Consider the following 21,540-nt stretch of genomic DNA (forward strand, 5'->3'; position numbering starts at 1 on the left):
GAATTTCTGAGAATGACTGAGTATCCTTGGCATCAGCATTTACCAGGTTATCCATCACCATAGACTAGAAAGGGCTTCTTCAGTGAAGCCACTCCAGGGTCGGAACAGAGGCTAAGCATTATTCCAGATACCTGTAATAACCCTCAATAACCAATATAGGCCCATATATAAGCATATGTTTGCTTCTAGGTACATATTTAATCTCAGAGAAGAGTCTTATCACAGGTGAGTACATCATTAGTGCAAAACAGAATGCTCCAACAGTATTAGTGCTAGTCCTGAAGAGCCAACTTGGCTTAAGAGACCTAGTTGTGACAAGATTTGATGGCCTGCCCTCCACAGGGTTTTCATGGCTATGATCTTTTGGAAGCAGATCACTAGGCCTTCCTTTCAAGGAGCCTGGATGGATTTGAACTGCTCAACAGTTTGTGCTACCAGGAACTCCGAAAAAAGCCAGCTTGGCTTACAAGACCGTGCTGTGATGAGATTTGATGGCCTGGGCCTGTCTGCAGTTGTGTTTGTAGTTACTGGTCTTTGAAGCATTACCATTATGGTTAGTTTGTACTAATTTCTATCTCAGGCTGACAGTTTTCATCTTCTTTCAAGGAACCGTGAGCAGTAGCAGTTGTTACGAATTTTCTCGTCATGAGGAGCAATCTGGTTTTATAGACTCTGTTTTCTGTAATTCATTCTTCATCTTATGAATTCTCTGCTTGTCAGTTTTTACTTCTTCAGTTGTTGCTACCAAAAACCAAACCAAACCCACTGTCGTCGAATTGATTCCGACTCATAGCAACCCTATAGGACAGAGTTAGAACTGCCCCGTAGAGTTTCCAAGGAGTGCCTGGTGGATTCAAGCTGCCGACCTTTTGGTTAGCAGCCGTAGCACTTAACCACTCCGCCACCAGGGCTTCCTCAGTTGTTGCTAGCTTCTGCTTTTTCTCTTCCCATTCATACTCTTCTTGCACTAGTGTCTTTTGCAGAGTCATATCTTTCTGTTGATAGAATTCAATGAGAATTACTGCTACAAGGCTTTGGTCAAATTCAGTGAATAAGATTCATGTTCTGTTTCTATATTTGTTCTTACAGCTCATGCCTGGCTGACACTTCATCACTCAGTGTGGAATGGATGTGGTCACTATCTTTTTCAACTATTGTTAGCATTGGTTTTGTCTGGGAAACATCTATCATTTTTCCTTCCTGATTTTTCATTGTCTCACTCTGGTGATCTGCCAGCTGTCCAAGGCCAAAATCATCCCATCTATTACAGTTTTTATTAAGCTTTGCTCTTAATTTCAGAAGCAAGATTATATTGTCTCATCTGCACAATAGACTTATTCAAAACTCCAGTTTTATTCTCTTTGTAAGCAAGATGTTATCTATGTCTTTCTGAGAGCTTTGTATAAATTATTAGTTCACTAAACTCAGTATATTACTCACTCCAGTCTTCTGTTTCTGCAAGTAATTATAGCATGAAAGTATACACTTCTTAAATCTAGTATTTTTCTTGTAAATCCAGTATAGTTTAGATTCCCGTCTTCTTAGCACTTAGCGTAGCTTCATTTTTCTCTTTTAAATACTATGAGTTTCTTTGTAAAACCTTGTCATATTCAATACATCTCTACCATGCCAAATGTCTTTTTAGTTTCCTTACATTCTGTTCTTCTTTAATATATAAAAAGCAAATTTTCCACAGCATTTGATTCATTTCTTGAAGACTTCTGATTGAATATTTAAGGCAGACATGCTCAGAAAGATTCTTGTTTCTTCGTTTTCTCAAAAGATATCATTTCTTTGTTCAGTTCTTCATAATCTGACATCTTTAAATATTTTTTAAAAGTTTATTTCTAATTATTTTTAAACTTTTGGGCAATTTGTTGTTTTTACTTAACAAATTCTACAATTTAAAAGGAACATTCTTCAGGAGGAAAATGACAAATCAACTAATTTCCAATAATCAGTAATTAGAGGCTTGTATGACTTTTTTTTTTTTTTTATGACATGTCATAAAGAACCCTGGTGGCACAACTGTTAAGTGCTTGGCTGCTATCTGAAAGGTTGGCAGTTCAAACACACCCAGCAGCTCCATGGGAGAAAGACCTGGTGATCTGCTTCCATAAAGATTACAACCAAGAAAACCCTATCAGGCAGTTCTGCTCTGTCACATGGGGTTGTTATGAGTTGGAATCAATTTGACTGTACCCAACAACAACATTACATGTCATAAAAATCAGGACTGGGCCTTTCTGGCATCTTTGTTGTAGGTGAGATAGCAGTCAGTCAAAGTACCTTCCATTATAATTTTCCCTCTGGTAGTTTTTAATGTTTTCTTTTTCCTTTCAATATTCGTAAGTTACTTCTTAAAAAAAAAAAGTTACTTCTTACGTGGGTTTAAATGTGAATTATTTTTACTCGCCACTTGGAATTCAAGTTCAGTTTAGGTCCTAAGCTCAGTCTAAGGGCTCCTGTGTTCAATTCTGGGAAAGTCTCATCTATGTCTCTTCAATAATAGCATCTCTACCATTCTTCCATTCTCTTCTTTTGGATTCTTGAGTTGGTAAAAGAAATAATAACTCTCTGTATCTCTAAATATGTGTGTGTGTGTGTATCTGAGCTGCATTCTGTATCTTCCAGTTCATTAATCCTCTCATGAAGGATATCCAGGTTAGCATTTAATCGGTTTATTTATTTTAATTTCAATGGGTAAATTTTCCATTTTCAGGATTTCTAAAGAATTTTCCTTTTAAATACAACTTGTTCTTTTCTCTGTTTTTTTTTTTTTAAAAAAAAAAAACCCACCTCTTTAATAGAAGTTACTTCTTTATTTATCTCTTAGAGCATAACTGACATATTGGTCATTGTCAGATAGTTTCTTAAGATAATTAACCTGGAAAGAATTCCTGATTGTATCATTGCTGTTATTTGCTGCTTTTCTTAGATTTCTTCACATGTTTTGGAATTTTGGTTTGTATACACACTATGAGTAGGAGGAATGTTTTTGGTGGTCCCTCTCTCTCTGTCTTTTCTCTGTGCTCGTCATTTCTTATCAAGCCATTTTATATTTGTGTTTACCTGACCTCCTAGCCACCTAGTCAAGAGTGGTCTTAAAATGACGTTTCAGGACTCCTGTCCCAGATTTTGTTGAGGGTATCGTAGAGTCACCAGGAGCTTACTTCATTTTCTGATTCAGAGATTGTATCTGTGTGCTTCAGTCTTTAAGCCACGAGCCTAGGTGATAGTCAACAACAGGTTCCCCCCGCCCCCGCCCCAGCTTCACTTTAGCACTTACCAGCTCCAGGCTTTAAGAAGTGAGTCTGACTCAGGTTAGAGAACTTTTGAGTCTTTATCATTCAGGCATAGAACTCCTGGCCCATTTCTACTTCGCGAACTAGATGCCAGCAGGTCATGGGTTTATCCCTGTTCTCCACTTTGCATTTCTGGTCTGTGGAGATGTTCATCTCTCTCTTTTTTTTTGAATCCAAATACTTATAAAAAGTTTTTCTCTTTTTATAGTTAACTATGTGTTTGGAGCAAAAAGAACACACCAGAGCATAAACTTATTGTGCCATCTTGACAACATGCTAATAATTTTTTTTTTTCTCATGTGTTATTTTAATTTTGCCAATTTCTTTGCCCTTTGAGGTCAGGTATACATCTTATACACATTCTATGACCCCTACTTTGAGGATCACAGGCATGATCAGGATATAGTAGTTACTCAATACTTTTTAGTTTAAATGATTTTTGTAATAGAAAAAAAATCTGGTTCCTAATCTTAAAGACATTGTGTGTATCAGAATATGTCAGTAGGTATGTGCGTGTATGTGCATGAACTCACATCATTCGAGTGTGTGTATATGTTTTTGATACCTATTAGGGTCCCAAGGAGCCTGGGTGGTACAGTGGTTGAGCTCTGAGCTGCTAACCAAAAGGACGCCAGTTCAAACCCACTAGCCACTCTGTGGGAGAAAGATATGGCAGTCCGTTTCTGTAAAGACTACAGCCTTGAAACTCTCTAGGGTAGTTCTACTCTGACCTATAGGGTCAGTAGGAGTTGGAATTGACTTGACAGCAATAGGTATTAGGATCCCACTGAGTTTATTTTGAATCCTGAAGGGCTTTATTTACCTATTATTGTTTATATGAGTCTTCTTTTGCTCCCAATCTGGCCAAGAATGCTTTGAATATGATGAAAATCTCCCTTTATTACAGAATCAGGAAAGAAATCTGAAATTTCTAGTGGCAGTTTTGGAGTCGGCTACAAAAACTGCTTCCTAAAATATTTTCAATTGATTTTATTGCATGAATGTTTTTTAACCTCTTACAGAAGACAGATGGCCATACTTATTCTGTGTAAGGGTTTGAGGGGAAACTAACTGGCCCACTGATGTTTTTGTTTCTGTTGATAGTATTTCCATGTGGAAGCCAGTAGCTCAATATCACATTGAGAGTCTGCTGGATGCTAAAGCCTGTGCTGCCTGAGTCTTGAACTTTCTAGGGTTTGGAAGTCATCAGTCCTACTTCACAGCCCATTCTTAAAAACCAGGCAGTTCTCTATTTTCCTTGGCCTTCTTCTCCGTTTTTTTTTCTTCTCCCAGTAAATATTAAAAGACCGCATTTCTCGTTGTGGGCTAATTATTCTCTTCTATTTTCCTCAACCATAATTCAGTGGGAACTATTCCTACTCAAGGAAATGAGGATAAAAATTATATAATTGAGAATAATGACTTGAAAATCTTGAGTGTCTAGAATTTTGTGCTAAGTCTGATAAATACTGGCTTGGTGGTCTTTACAGGCAACTCACTAAAAAAAATTTTTTTTTCCTCCGCTTTTTAAATGAGATAATTTTAAAGGCTAAATATTTATTAAATGGCAGTAATTAGCTTTGTTGTTACTGTTAGTTACCCTCAAGTTGATTCTGACTCGTGGCCCCTATAAAAAATGGGACCCATGGTTACTGTCTAAACAGTTTCCAGTTAAAAGGGTTGTAATTTAAATTCAGGTGGTTCTTAACTAGAGAAATTCCAGTGTATTAAAATTTATATTTAACAAAATAGAAATATTTAGAAGCATGACTTCCATTACTAATATGTACATGTTAATGAAATACTTTCAGGAGAACATAGTGGACCTGACTGAAGAGAATCTATAGTTATTTGTATTTACTATTATTAATTATTAATATGCTAGATCTTTCAGGAAATACTTTTTCCTAAGAAACTTGAAATCTCAATACCACTAACTTGCTTAGCAAAACTTTTCTTTATTGATGATATCCAAGCAAAATGAACAAAAATTCCAAATATTCAGTGTTTATCAGCAACGCTAGCTGACTGTACATCCAGAGCAGCTTTTATAATTAAATGAAGCTTAAGAGTTATACCGAAATATCACAGACAGGGCTGACCCTTTCAAATATTTGGTTCCTTTCTCAAATTTGGTAATTAAAAACAGTGATAAAATATATACAGATTATTTACTAGCGATTTTGGAACCAGAAAAAAAAAAAAAAAGTAAGCCACACTCAAAAAATTATTCTTTCTATTTCAGGCCCTCCAGGGAGACGAGGTAAGAGGGGCCGAAGAGGAGAATCTGGTAAGTCTCTCTCTCAGCTGCTCCATGTCATTCATGTTCTAGTTAGGTTCCCGCATCTGTTCCTCTTAATTAATTCTTGTACTGTATTGTGGAGATCTCGTGCACCTGTGTATGTGTGTGTATGCATACGGACCTGTGTGTTTAAATCTTCTCTGCTAGACTCAGAATTTTTTTTTTTTTAATCTTTCTATTTCCAGCAAACTATAGGAAACAAAAATTTACAAAATATTGTTAAAGTTTTATAATTATTGGCACCCAGTTTTGATTTATTTACTGTGTCAAGTCAAGTCTGTCCTTCTTATGCACAGTGGAGGGTTCCTTAGCTGCGCACAGTGTGGCGGCAGCACCCGTGCTTCCATCTTCATAGGTGATCAGTAAACATCTGTAGGTTCTTTGCCAGAACATCTGCCTTGGGACACTGGGGCACATGTCTTGGAAAACTATATCGTTATTTTATCCAAACGGCACAATTTTGTCGTGCTTTTCCTCTCATTCTTTTCATAATTGAGGAATTTTTATTCCCCGTGTATAACCACAAAATTTTAATGATGACAGGAGCCTTAGCCATCAATGCACTGTTTTCATTTTGTAGCTAAGAATCAAATGGAGGCCCAGAGCAGTCAAGTGATTCAGTCAAGGCCACACAACTTTTTTGTGAGCAGAACTTGAAACCAAACTAATTGTCCTGACTCCCATTTCAGGGAGGTTTTGCTTTCAGGCCAAGCCCCTATATGCAAAGTGAAGCAAAAAGTAAAATAAAAGAATTTTTTTTTTGGAACAAAGATACCCAAACAAGTGAGTTCACCTATTGTTTTGTTTTATAAAGTCCAAGATTCTAAAAAAGTAAATGACTACGTTAAGTCTTTTCAGGCCATCTATCCTTCCTTGCAAGATAAGAGGAAGGTAACTAAGAGAGGAAGAAACTCTGGTGGCACAATGGTTAAATACTTGGCTGCTAACTGAAGAGTTGGCAGTTCGAACCCACCAAGCTGCCCCATGAGAGAAAGACCTGGTGATCTGCTTCTGTAAAGATTGCAGGCAAGAAAACTCTATGGGGCAGTTCTACTGTGTCACATGGGGCCACTCTGAGTTGAAATTCACTTGGTGGCACCTAACAACAATAACTCATTGTCTTCCAATTGATTCTGACTCATAGCAGCCCTACAGGACAGAGTAGAACTAACTGCTCCATAGGGTTTCTGAGACTGTAATTTTTGTGGAAGCAGACTGCCACAGTTTTCTCTTGAAGAGCTGCTGGTGGATTTGGACTGCCAGCCTTCCAGTTAGCAGCCAAGCACTTAACCACTGTGCTACCGGGGCTCCATTGGAAACGCTAGAGGCATAGTGGTTAAGAGACACAGCTGCTAACCAAAAAGTCAGCGGTTGTAAGCCATCAGGCACTCCTTGGAAACTCTATGGGGTAGTTCTGCTCTGTCACTATGAGTCGATATTGACTGGATGTCAGTGGCTGTGGATATTTTTTTTTTTAAACAACAACTAAGAGAAAAGTTTGATTCTAGAGTGCTGAGAGGTGTTCTTTTCCTGTATTTTCTAAGAGTATCAGTATTAAAAACAATCATTTTCTAAGTGTTGAAATGGTAGACGCGCCCACCTAATTCATGAATAGCAGACAGCAGAATTGATGTTCTTTGCCCCTTTTCCTATTTTCTTTTGAAAAAGATGTCAAAATGAAAGGGTTTATGAAAATTCTTCATTTTGGACAGTATAGAGACTTCATTCCTTTAATAGTATTCTCAAAAGTTAAATGTTTAAAACTCATTAAATCTAAGTAATTGGAAACATGTATAGGTATCACTTCATGAAATGTAGCAAATATATATAATATATATATTTATAATAAGGGATGCCTATAAATTTGTTGTGAGGAAAAAGAAATGATGAAACACTAGTACAGTCTGGTACTCACGGAATTGATCTTTATGTCAAAAGAAACAAAAGGGATTGATAAAAAAAAAAAGTAGGAATATTTTGTGTATGTGAAGTTTTATACAAAATTTAAGTCCATGCTCAACTACATGGCTGCCAAGAATTCATGTTTACAATTGAACATATGGTGTACGGAAAATTGAAATCTTCTTAGGCTTTGCCTGCATTTTGATGAGAATATATAGTTTTAAAGAAACCCATATAAACTTTAGGGCTTAAGTCTTTAAAATATATATATATATAAATAAATAATAGATATATTTAATATATTGATAATATTATTGAGTAGATAATATTCTCAGGCAGATAATGATACATTTCTGATTTGCTGTTTTAACAATCTCAAGAAGTTATATATTAATTCTCTATAACTAAAAAAAAAAACAAAACTAGTCTATCATAAATGACCAAAGATTCCCCTAATTAACATTTTGTCTGAATTTTTAGGTATCTAAATTAGACGGTTTTCACTGAACATACGATAAGCCTCATGGCATCTGAAAAGTCCTTGAAATTTTATGTGAAATTTTCATGTGTGTAAATATGCATTTTTCCGAGGTCCCAATGGAGCCCATAATCTAAAAAAAAAGATTAAGAACCTTTGAATTCCAAATGCCTTCCATGTCCTTGTATTGGGCTGATGATTCTGCTGATTTCACCCTAATATGTTACGTATTCACTAATTATTCTCTCCTTTTCTCCCTCTCTTCACCCTCCCACCCGCCATAGGTCCTCCTGTAAGTATATTTGCTGCATTTGGGGTCTTCTCCATTAATCAGGATCACGTATGTTAAAGCTTTGTTAACATATCAAAATATCATCTATATTTCAATTAGAAAAATATTTCAACCTTTTAACAGCTACTAAGTGGGAGAGCTGAACATTGCTTGGGCATTTATTTTTTAAGTACGCTATTGTGATAATGTGATATGTGTCAATTTTTAAAAACACTTTTGTTTTTGATGCAATTATAAACTAATTACTCTCTTGGGGGCATCTCGGAGAATGGTTTATGAAGCTTGTGATTTTAAATGCTTTTCCTGGAATTCTGAGGTTTCTTTTGTGAGCAAATCTCCAAACTGTTTCACACTTCTTTTTTCATCCGTTTAAACTTGTGTCTGAAATATTTGCATTTGCCAGTCTACCAAATGTAGATGGCAATGTGATCATGGAAATGATACCCCCTGTGGGCTTGGTGTAGTACTTCCTCCTTAGGCAACACTCCCTTTGAAGTCTGCTGGAGCTTTGCCTGCATAAAGAGTGAGAGATGGAGCCCTTGGAGAGTTTCACTTTCTTTTTTCTTTCCTTGGGTAAGTTATAGCTGCAGCATTCCAGTCTGCTTTGTGCTCACAGGAACAGATTATCTTGTCAGCTTTGAGCTAGATGTGTTTTTGAGTAATATCCTGAATATCTGTTGTCTGATCCCAGTGTTTATACTATGAACTGTGCATTTACAGTAGCAATGATCATTGGCCTTGAGACATTTTCTCATCCCAAATAGCCAGGTTGCTCCAGGGTTCACAGACTCCACACTGGCAACTTACCTAGCAGGCCAGCATGGTCCCAGGGGAGGGGCTTAGCATATACTCACCTGCTTTATTCAGAGGAAGCATTGGCTTCCAAATATCTTTTGCAGTCTTCCTGCCACATTTGAGGCTGGGACATAAATCATGTTAAAAATGACTTTCCTTCTGTAACTGACTTTCAGCTCTTGCTTAATTCTAGGCAGATGGCATGCCCCAGGTCTAGGAGCCTTTACTCTTTGACTTCATATTTAAGCCTCTTTCTTAAAAACTAGAAACAAACCACTCCTGCCTAAAGGAAACTGCAGAGATTACAGCTAGAAAAGAGTATTCAAGGCTCCTTTTTGTAGAGGTAAGTATTAGGCAAGCCAGGAAGTAGGTAAATCTCATTTCTGCCTCACAGTGACTGTCAGGTTTCTAATATTTCCTCTTTGATCCCTAGCAAATTCAGGCAGCCATATAGCTCATGCTTTCTTGGGGCCAATCTCTTAGTTCAGATTGTCTCCCTAAAGATTGAAATTGTTCTTCCTTTTCTTATTACAGAAAAAGAAAAGAGAACTAGTCTAATTTACTAAACCCCTAGTATATGGCGGACAGTATCCTAGACACTTTACACGTATCATTTCATTTTGTTCTCCCAACACCCTCTGATGTTACTGTTCCCAGTTTTCTTTGAGGACCCTGAGCTCAGAGAGGTTGATTACCAAAGGTTGCATAGCTGTGGTGTTTGAAAAGTAAGAATTCAATTAGATATCTCTGATTTGAAGTCCTTTCTGCTTCCCACATTATTTCCTATTCCTGATGAATTAGTGTCATAACATGGGTCATTGTTACACAGGTTTGGCAGTCCATAGGTCATATTTCTTGATATAAATAAATATATATAATAAAAGGATGACCTAAAATGTAAAATGGCTAATCTATAAAACAAGTGTTAATACTGCCCCACCCAACTGCATCCTGAAGAAGTTATGCCGTGTTTAACAAAGGACATCACTTTCAAGAAATAAAATTTAACATAAGTTTTCGTATTAACTGAAGGTATTCAATCTGCTCACATTTATTTAGATGAAAAACTGCTGATTGTGAAAAAGAGAAAAAATATATCGATTATGGTATTTTTACTAATACTTTGGAGTCTTACCATAGGACTTCGGATCCCATATCTTGGGATCCCTTTTTGGGTGGAATACCTTATAATGAAATCTTGAACCTTTAATGTCTAAACCGCCATATATGATCTGCAACAAATATCTGCCATCCATCAAATTTTGCTTTAGTGTAGATAGCCTTGTAACAAATTTCCATTATCGTTTCTTACACCTGAATAAAAATTAATGAACAGTGGCATTTTCGTGAATAGACAGATTTATCAGCAATGTCTTGTGTACAGACAATATCTGACTATTGACAATTTTAATTTCTAGTGACTGTATCCTTCCTATTTTTAGCATCATTTTAATTTTATGTGTATTTTTTCCTTCTGCCTCTTTTCCATGAACTGAAATTTGTTTCAACAGTTTTATTTTTAGGAAAATTTTATTTCCCTAATTTTACTTTTTTTTTTTAATCATCCAGCTACCTCCACAAGTAAAAATACGGATCAAATATCAAGGCATATATTGCCATTTTAACTCCAATTGCCCTTGCTTCCATTCCTTAAAACCAAACGTAAAGCACAAATTCAGTCTGAGAAGTTAAATCATCTTGCTTCTTGTGAGGAATCCTTGACACAGAGCCTATATCAAGTGAATCCCAAGAACTTCCTTCTAGCCCTGAGCTGCTGTGACGCTGTGGTTTCACGTGTACTGAAAGATCATAAGGTGCATCCTGGTATCCTGATGTGTATTTTTCGAATCGTTCACTTCCACTTTGTTATGAAATGTGCTCTGGTAGTACAGAAGACAGCATTAGGGCACTCATTAAAACAAACAGATGAAAGACTGGTTGGCCCAGCGGTAATGGCAGATGTCCTTGTTATTGACAGTTGCTTTTTTTCCATTGCTGTCCTGAAGTAATGCTCTCAAGAAAGATTAAAAAAAAAAAAAAATCCATGCTTAATGATAAAGTTTAACCTTTACATTTACATCCTTATTTGACAAAGATTTGGAAAGCTTGCCCTGGTAGCACAGTGGTTAGGAGCTATGGTTGCTAACCAAAAGGTTGGCAGTTTGAATCCACCAACTGCTATTTGGAAACACTATCAGGCAGTTCTACTCTGTCCTATAGGGTCTCTAAGAGTTGGAATCGACTTGACTGCGATGGGTTTGTTGTTTTCGTTTTGCAGAAAAGTTGGATAAATTATACTAGCTTTTGTGTGTGGCTAAGTGTTTCTTTTTGTCAGTTTTTTTTATATTGCATATTGAGATAATTTATACTTTAAAACTTGAAATACAGCTTGAATTATACCCCATATATCAATTTACCCTTTAGGAAGCCATTCAGCTTTATTTTTCAGCCTTATCAGTTTTGACAAAAGGGTATTTCTACCTTAAGAGTCTCAGCTACAGAAGGATGTAATAGAGCAATTTTATAATTGTGTTTATATTTTTATGTGACTATTTTTTTTTATTAGATATCTTTTTTTCTATTTTCTTTCTCATATAGGTAGCATGTATTAAAATACCGTTCTAAAGGACGCCATGTGAGCATTTTGAGTGCCTAGCTTGGATATAACAGAGCTATTTGCTACAATGGTTTACCTGACCATTGTGTTACCGGAATCCAGATGGTACGAAATTGTACCTTCTATTTAAAAAAATAAAGACATTCGTGTCCCAGTAAGAAGCAAAGAGTTTGATAAAAAATGTACAAAATAGTTTCAGAATTTTCAAATGTAGCCAATTTAGAACCTAGTTTTGACCTTTTTTTAGTTAATACAGGACACACTCTGTTCTTTTGGCTCAAAGGGAAGTACCACAGTAATATTCACAGGTCACAGAAGCAAGCAAGTCCTATAATTGTAGCCAGAAGAGAGTCAGGAGACCTATTTTAACTGGCTTTTTCATTTGTATCGGTCTATCAAGCCCTATAATTATTCTTGACTGACAGAGATATGATGTTATTGTTGGTAGGGTAGAACCCTCTGAGGTGTGATACATGATGCTGCTGCACAGCCTGTTCTGTCCCATCCACCTTCAAGAATTGTCAACTCAGTTTGAACCCTAGACTCTTGTTGACAGATGAATGAAGCAGACTTAGCCAAGTTAAGCTTACAATGCTATTTCTGCCAATGTGGTAGATGAATTAGGAAAAGAAATCTCTGTAGAACTTTTAGATGAAAAGCTCGGATACCTTTATTTTATATTGAAAAAACAATGTGATTTTTAAGCAAAGAGTAAATCTTTTCCAGATATGCTGATGATTACTCTTTATGGTAATGATCTACTAAATGCCACTTTACATACCAATTCTTATACCATCCCTGTTAACTAGGTATTTATTACATCCATTTTACAGCAGAGGATACTGAGGCATGGGCTGGTCAAGTAATTTGCCCAGTGCTTCACATCAAGCAGGAGGCAGAGCTGGAATTTGAAGTCAGGTCTATCTGTCCGCAAAGCCTGTTTTTAATCCACGTTTTTAGGTTTTTTTAAGCAAGGCAAGGTTTAAGTGCTACTACCTTCTTTGTAAATACCTTTCTTATATTTTATCCTACCCTCAATCATATATGATTTCTATTAAGCTTTTCTTAGTTATCTGTAGGTCTTACATCTTGTATGTATGCTTTGATATTGCTAGTTACTCAGAATAAACCTATGAATTATCTAATTCTTGTTTCATGGAAGCAAGTAATGCAGAGGTACAAGTTTGGCTCTTGAGTCAACAAAGCTGGGTATAAAATTGTCATGGAATCTTTCAGCAAATGTTTCCTTAATTCCTTCTTCATTATATCCCTACTTAATTATTAATATATTTCTATATGTATTTGGGTTCAAAAGAGTGTGCTTTTACAGGTGGAGTGACTGCTATTTTTTCCATAATAAGGGGGTATTTTTGTTGGTGGGGGGAGCAAATCAATTATATCCTGCTATAAAACACCAGGAAAGCTAGACAAATTCATATGGAGTCATTTTAACAAACCAAGGGAAAAAAAAAATCTAGAGAATTAATTTATGTTAAAAGGCTGTATGGGGACGGACTTACAATGGAATTAACATAGGCTATCACAGGAGGATAGTTCAAGGAACAAAAGGTAGAAAAAGAGAATGTAATTATGAACTCTTACATGGAATAGGTTTCCAGTGTCTCTCTTGTGTCTTCTGATTTGAGTGGTCCAGGCTCCCATTTCTGTAGAGTACTGTATTCAATGGCATTTTGTTTCAATGCTTCCTCTGCTATTGTTTAGAAAGATTTAGTGCCAGGTTAAGAAGAAATTGGAAACCCTGGTGGTGCAGTGGTTAAGAGCTACAGCTGCTAACCGAAAGGTTGACAGTTCAAATCCACCAGGCGCTCCTTGGAAACTCTATGGGGCAGTTCTACTCTGTCCTGTAGGGTCACTATGAGTCGGTATCAACTTAATGGCAATTTTTTTTTTTTTTTAAAGAAGAAATTTGGAGTTCTGGAAGTGGCAACTGTGATAGGTTAAAAACCCTGAAAACTAGGATTAATCAAGATGTTTAGCTAAAAAAAAAAAAAAACAAGAAGAAAGAGGTATACAAAAATATTCACAATGTTCTTTGCGACATTATTATTTTTCTGTGACCTATTTCTGGATACCATCTGTGTTAGAATAACTTTAGCTGTATGACAGACAAATTCTAAAATATCAGTGGTTTACCACAATAAAAATTGTGCTAGAAATAGCAATGCTTCATGTAGAGACCCAGGCTAATGGAGACTTTGCCATCTCTAGTGTGTGTGTCCCCAGGTTACTGTGGGCATAGACATAGAGCCATCAGATAAGGGAAGAGAGAGGGAGTGGAGGGTCAAGGAGCATTTTATGGTGGCCAGTACTGGAAATGGTTTATATCATTTCTGACTGCATTCCTTTGGCAAGAATCAAGTCTCATGTTCACACCTAAACTGCAAGGGAGATAGAAAAATGTAGGTATGGGCCCAGAAGGAAAGATAAACAGATTTGGTGAACAGCCAGTCTCTGCCTTTCTATCTGGAAATAACTTCTTAAGCAATAGAAAGAACAAGAAACCCTCAGAGAGAGATACGTAAATACATCACCCAGGTAATAACGTGACCTCTATCTTCCTGTAAAATCTTAGAGAAGAAAACCTTCATTAAAACCATTATTACTAGAAGTTTTAACAGAAAAAAAAAAAGAAGAGTGTTTTTTGTTTGTTTGTTTTTTGTAAATCGAGCAGCATAAAAGTTGTGGTTTGCTTTGTAAGATGAAAAGATGAATAGGGTACTTCTCCAGGCCCTGAGCACTAGGTCTCCCAGGTTACATCGCATTTAAGTCTTAAACATTTTGAAAGTGCTTAAAGATAAAAAGACCTCGTGAAGTGTTTTGATTCTTTAAGCACTTTGAAAATGTTTAAGAAGCACGGAAGCTCTTATGCCTTCTCTTTCTTGCAGTTTCTCATGCCACTCGGTGGTTTCACTACCTTGTACCTATTGCAGCATTGGCTCCCGGGTGACCTCCTTGACACGTTGATTAGGGACAATTCTGGTTGTCTAGCTCTGTTTCAGGCAAAAGTCTCATTTTCAGTAGTGCATCTTTAAAAAAAGAAAATGACACTAACACGTTTAGTCACTTTTATGAGGTTTAAAGAACGAACAACTGCCATTCTTATGGCTGGGAAACATGATTAAAACAAAAAAGTGAGCATTTAAGGCTGGATCCTCTCTCTTGGTAGGTGAAATAAGAGTGAGCTGAAAGAGTCTGTTTCTTTTTGTATTAAAAAAAAAAAACAATGATAACAGGAATACCAGGTAGCACAAGGCAGTCAGGATTTCTAAAGAGGAAATTGAAAAGAAACCACACAGTTTTCGAGCCTTTTTTGCTGTTGGTTGCTGATTGGACACAGCCATACTTTTTCTAACTTCCGCGCTACTGGCAAATGGGTGTCATTTGCCCTTTCTGTGTTGCTTTTTTGTGATCAAATACTTAAGTCACACAGCCGAATTCCTAGAGCTGTCTGCCTGTGTAGACCTGTTAATATCTTCTGGGTCAAATTAGGGAAGTAACTATACAACTCCTGTGGCTTTGTGAAATATTAACTAGCCTTGTCCGGGAAAGCCTAAAATATATTGTTACAAATCAGTTTGGACACATTTCAAATGCTAATATATTGAACAATGGCAAATAAGTGATTTGAGGGTGGATTATGGCTTCCTAATGAATGGCTAAGCATTTAATAATCTTTAGAAGTATGTAACTGCAGAGAAAGAGTCAATGTCCCCAATTTTCCAAACAAGCTTATTTAAAATTCCTGTTATTTCCTCTCCTACAAAGAGTGGTTTCTGCTTAATTTAGGGTTATTTGGACATTATGAACTTAGCCTACATTTGACCTAAGTTAACTAAATGACCTACTTGATCTGAATTGGGTCCCAAGGGAAAAGATTTCCCCCCTTTAGTTATTTACTGAACTTTAGTTCTTGCTTTGGTGGAGTTTAAAAAGCATCAAGTTGTGTAATCTTATGTTTCCCAGGTTACTGTAAATGTTTTTACCATTATTAATTAATATCTCAAATGTAGTTTTTATTTTCACAAGAGCTCCTGCTTTCTTCAGACTTGGTTAAAGTTAAGTAAAACTTTTGCTTTCTTTGCTACATGCTAATATCTTCAGCTTCAAAGATACATATAGACATCTCCATCTTTTATTTCTGCAGATTTTTTTAAATTAAAAAGTATTTCTGTGTCATCAAAGAAATTAGTAAAAGATAGTATCATAGGATAGGTAAGAGGACAGGCAAGAGGACTATCAGTAATTAATTTATACAGTTATTTAAAATATAGTGCCCATTCATTCATTGACTTATTTATCAAACTCATATCAAGTGCCTAATATATGCCATGCCCTCTGCAATATGATGAGGATAAAATGGCAGATAAGACATGGACCCTGTCTTCAAGAACTTAGATTCTAGTGGAAAACAAAACAAAAATATAGCACTATTATGTGAGGAGAGGTATGCTCCAGATATGTCTAGATGGAACGGGAGAACAGTAGATGGGTAAATAATCCAGATTTGAGTGGGGAGGGGATCAGGTATGCTTCTGGATCTAAGATAAGTCAAGGAGTGGTAGCGGTGAAAAGTTACAGTGGTTTTTGATGGTTTTCAGGAAGGCTAGTACCTTGGAAGAAATGCCTGGCAATCTACTTCTGAAAATCACCCATTAAAACTGCATGGAGCCCAGTTCTATTGTGACATACCTGGGGTCACCATGGGTCGGAATCGAATTGATGGCAAATGATATTGGTACTGGTAGCATTTTCAAAGCCTTTGAAGCACAGGAACAAATGGCATTTTGTGAGACTGCATATTAAATACAATTGAAATGTAAAGTTCAAGGAGATTAGGAAGTAAATAATGAGAGAAGATATTGGAGTAGGCTGAAATTGTGAAGTAGTTCTCCTGAAGGTATGCAGAGTCTTTGAAGGATTTAAGCAGAGGAATGCATGGTCAGATGAACGTTTGAGGAAGACCCCTCTTACTTGGAGGAGGACAAATGGGAAGAGAGATGTAGGATGATGGTGGTATTTATTCAGGTGAGAAATAAAAATGGCCCGGAAGAATGGTAGCAGGGGTGATGCAGAGAATGGGGCAGATCCAGGTGGTGTTAACGGGGTAGATATGGCATAAATGTGCAACTTGATATAGGAATGAAGAGGAGGGAGAAGTAAAGATGACTCTCAAGTTTCTCTCAGGGGAATAATAGCTCAGGCCACTGGGATAGAAAATAAAGAAGGAGAGCAGATTTGGGGAGGGGACGGTGCTGATGTCTGATTTGGAGTTGTTGAGTTTTAGATTCACTCGGGACAGTCCTGTGCAAACGTCCAGTAGCCAGTGTGCTATATTGATATTCTGCTCAGGGGAGAGTTCTGAGCTGGAGATAGAGTAAAGAATCGGCAAAGCATAGGTGATTGTTGAAGTGATTAAAGCAGGCGAAGCTGGTCAGGGAGAGTGTCTTGGTTAGAAGGTGAATGAGCATGGAACTCTTCCCACCATGAGTTTGCCATTTAAGAAATAGGTGGAAAAAGTGGAGCCCTGAAGAGTGGAGACGGGGTGCATAGAGAAGTGCGGGGGAGAACCAGGACATACCAATGTCATGGGAGACACAAAAAGAGAAACACTCAAAATGAAGAAAGTGATAAAAGTGTCATATACTGCAAATGGGCAAATAGGATAAGTACTGAAAAGTGTCCTTTACCAACAAAAAGAGACTTGGCGATGTTTTAGAGAGCATCTCCATGTGGACTAGTTAACACTGTTTCCCGACGGATCTGTACCTGTCCTCTGCCTGACCCAGGGTGAGTGGGTTATATGTCTTGGTGCAAAATCAGTCACCACAATTGGAAAATCTATGTGTTCTCATTTATTAAATGCCTCTTTTGAAAACATGATTATATTCCCACAATTTGACATAAGAAGTATTCTGAAATAAGAAGTATTTGGAACGGAGGATGTACATTGTGCCAAGTTGCACCTAACAGCTTGTGAGCACAGAGGGAGGTCTTCCATTTAGTTTCTACCCCCTTCCCTTCTTTCTTTCCAAAACTTATTTTTACGATGGAATCCCTGTCTCGGATAGCTTTTGATCTGGTTGGAAAGAAAAGCCTTCACTCGTATTCACTATTTAATGATAATACAAGTGATTTTATATGTAAGTGCCAGATGAATGAGCTAGGCAGCCACAGCGCTCCTTCAGAAAGAGGAAGATTTGTTCAATATGAACGGCTGGAAAAATTGCATTTTGAGCTGAGACTTGAAAGATGGGAAGTAATTGGGCCAGTGAAGAGGGAGGAGGGTGGCCTGAGAGGTGGTAATGAGCCACTGGAGAGGCCAGTGTGGCTGGAGTGGATGGATCCTGATGGAAGTGGTAGAGGCTGCCCAGAAGGATTGGTTGGGATTCCACATGGAGAACTTTGAATGCCAGATGAGCAGTTTGAATTCTGAATTTTAATAGGGAAAGCGGTGGGTGGTTGATAAGCAACAAATGAAAGCCTATTTAAAATTACTGGTCTGAGAGTGATTTGCAGACTAGCATCTGGAGGAGACATGAAGAAAGCCTGGGCTGGGGTGCAGATATGCCTAGGAAGAGCTTCATCTGAGAAAATGGCCAGGAATTATAGGACTTATAGAACGGATATGAGAAGCAAAGCAGAGGGAGACATTAATCCTGATTCTGCAGTAGCATGTAGTAGTAGGGCACTCACTGCAAGAGCCCACAGTTCAAGAAAAGGAGCCTTTTATGGGGAAAAAAAGGTTTCAGCTGAGTTTGCGTCATTGGTAAGGTATCTAAGTGAAGACATTTACAGATTTTGTGAAATGTCTTGTGACTACAAGCATCATTTCCTTGGTGTCTTAGTCAGGACTTCTAGAGAAATAGAACCAGTGATGCACATAAACACACACACACAGGGTGAAGGAGAGAGATCTAGTTCAAGGAATTAGCTCACCCGATTGTACATCAGGAGGCAGCCTAGAGACTTCTGCAGGCTTGTGTCCCAAGATTCTTGGGTCAAACAGCAATGGAAGGAGTGCATAGTAGAGAGAGAGTGAGCTCTGCCAAAATATTCATTTATAGTCTGAAGGCAGAACACACCCTAAGGGAACTCCTTTACAACTGATCGATCAATTACATTATATTAGATTACATCATAAAAGATAATTACATTAGATTGAGGAGCCCTGGTGGCATAGTGGTTAAAGTGCTCAGCTTCTAACCAGAAGTTTAGCAATTGGAACCCACCAGCTGCCCCGTAAGAGAAAGACGTGGCGTTCTGCTTCCATAAAGATTACAGCCTTGGAAATCCTATGGGGCAGTTCTACTCTGTCCTATAGGGTTGCCGTGAATCAGAATGGACTCAATGACAGGGGGTTACATTAGATTACATTGGTGGAACAACTGTTAGTCTAGTATTTAGCCAAACCACTGGGAACCATAGCCTAGTCAAGTCGACACATAAAATGAACCATCAGACTTGGGGCTTTATATCTCTGCACTATATCGCTGGCATGTTTTCGGAGTGGAAATAGAAACAAGCAGATGATCCCGCAAAATGGCAAATAAGAAAAAGACTGAACAGTGCCCGCTGGGCTTACCAATAAAAAGGGTCCTAGTAATGTTTTCAGATAAATACCTTTTCAACGTGTTCTTCAGATCTCTACTGAACATGCATAGATCACCCTCACACTTGTTCCTTTATCACTCTCTTCCTCCTCTATTAATCCTTCCTCATTCCTCCTTCATTTCTTTCCTTGACTCAGCTTTCATATTCCATGTGCATAGTAACTTGACTGTAATTAAATATATGTCCCTGATTTGACACACATTCTTGGCTAATAATCATGCAATGCATTTAATTGGAAGTAGGAGATCAAAAGCCGTTTCACATAGATCACTTGATGCTCACAACCACGTGAAGCAGGCAAAAAAAAAAAAAAAAAAAAAGGCTAATAGTAATGTTCTGTCTTACACCTAGCTGTATGTGGGACTCAGAGAAGGGCGCAGTATATTTATGACCGCATGACTTATAAGTGATATATGGGCAACACAAATACTGAAGTTATTCAGTTTTCGCTGGGGTGGGGGGAGGCTCAGAGATCAAGTGCCAACTTTCTCTTCATTTTTTGAATAAGTCAACTAAAATATGGCAAGTAAATACGGACCCACCAAAGTTTTAAAGGCCACAAAAGGATCTCCCCTACTTGACACATCTGAGGATGAAGCAATGCTGGGAAACTGGTATTCGGAACCTATGCAAAAGAAAAGGGAGGTTACTTATAGTACTTCTGTGGCTTACAGCCCATATCATGATTGAGGACAAAGACAACAGGGTCAGCGGGGGCTGGCCAGAGGCTGAAGGTTCCAGGAAGGCAGCCTGGGCTACAGACAAACCTGAGAGACAAGGCGCTTGCTCTTCCAAATCACGGCCCCACCATGCTCTCCTTTCCCCCTTGTTTTTGACCTGTCACACCTCACAGAGTTCCCTGGGAGGAAAGAGGAGTAGAGGAGATAGAAAAGCTAGAGTGCCTCTAAAAAGTGGCTGAATCACCACTTTCTTCTATTAATAAACAAATTAAGCTCATATTTGTGTAGCGAGCCCATAAAAAAGGGAAGAGAATGTTTGGCAGGCATAGTAGAAACCCAATCTGGAAGCTACAAATTTAAAAACAATTATTTTAAAATTTCACATCGCAAACTTCCTTTTGGAGGCTTCCGTTACTTACATCTATGTTAGGATATTCTCCTGGGGGTAGTAACATAAGTGCTGTAAAACTTCGTGCTGCCTGGAGCCCATGGATTTTATAGGACACATGAAAGCATACTTTAGCCTGTGCTGCCGACACGGTGTCTTATTCTGATATATAATTTCATTCAGCAGTAGTAGACACACATAGTTTGTCTCTTGATTTGCAGTTTTGGGAACCATTTCAACTTGCTCCCTTCCAGAGACCGTTATTAACAACCCATTGGCATACAGTTTCAGGCTTTTTCACAGGTGAGAGTGAAAATTGAAAGAGTGGATTAGAGAGTTCTCAGCAGGCACCCCGGATAATTTATCGCCCTTCTGTTGTAATGGCTGAATGTATATCTTTCACCATATGTAGCCGTCCATGTAGAACCCTAATCAATGGTAAAGAATAAGAAATGTTTTTTAAAAACCATCCCTTGAAGTGGAACTAATCAGCTTGCGGTTTCCTTTCAGGTAGTCTGACCATTAGCCAGTATGCCCTATATATACACTCTGATAGGAAATGACCTAAACCTCCACTTCCAGTTGTGCGGGTTATTTGTCCTGACGTCCCCTTCACCCTCACCCAGCCCTCTACTTTGCATATTAAAGTTAAGCCTCTAGTCATTGACACTCCATGTCCGGAAAGTCGATCTGGCATTGCCATTACATAAAACTTACTTTGCACATTACATGGCAGGACTTGAAAAGAAACTATTTTGGAATTCTTCTATTGTTTACTGGTTTGAAAGTCATGTGAAAAATGAGGATTTATCTCGCTGCCTAAGTAGGTCCCCTGGGTTTTATCTGTGGAGAATGTTATTTTTCCTATAGGCATTAGCTTCTCTGTTTAGAGGAAAAAAATTCCTTATTTTATCTTTAGTTAATAGAGTTTAGGAGAGAATTTAAAGAGCATAAACAAACTGATGGCAATTTCAGATTGTTGGAACATTCTAAGCAAAATGACCTTGTATCAAATATCATAATTTGTAAGAAACTCACTACAGAAGTTGTATGTTTCCTATAACGTGAAGTTTCCTATGTGCATATATTTAATCAAAACCACAACAACACTGAATTTGGATTGTTAAACCTCTTCCTAGTCATTATTGC

The 21,540-nt window shown here is 37.7% G+C and overlaps 1 protein-coding gene across 1 annotated transcript in view; it reads left to right on the forward strand.

The window, feature by feature from the left end:
* Window positions 1-21,540, forward strand: part of COL25A1 (collagen type XXV alpha 1 chain) — a 535,067-nt gene that overhangs the window by 270,296 nt on the left and 243,231 nt on the right. Inside the window, exons 3-4 of the mRNA XM_049885528.1 lie at window positions 5,551-5,595; window positions 8,272-8,279. Coding sequence (XP_049741485.1) covers window positions 5,551-5,595; window positions 8,272-8,279 — 53 coding nt within the window. The remainder of the gene's footprint in view (window positions 1-5,550; window positions 5,596-8,271; window positions 8,280-21,540) is intronic.

The sequence above is a fragment of the Elephas maximus genome, chromosome 5 (genome assembly GCF_024166365.1).
Source record: "Elephas maximus indicus isolate mEleMax1 chromosome 5, mEleMax1 primary haplotype, whole genome shotgun sequence".
NCBI lineage: Eukaryota > Metazoa > Chordata > Mammalia > Proboscidea > Elephantidae > Elephas > Elephas maximus.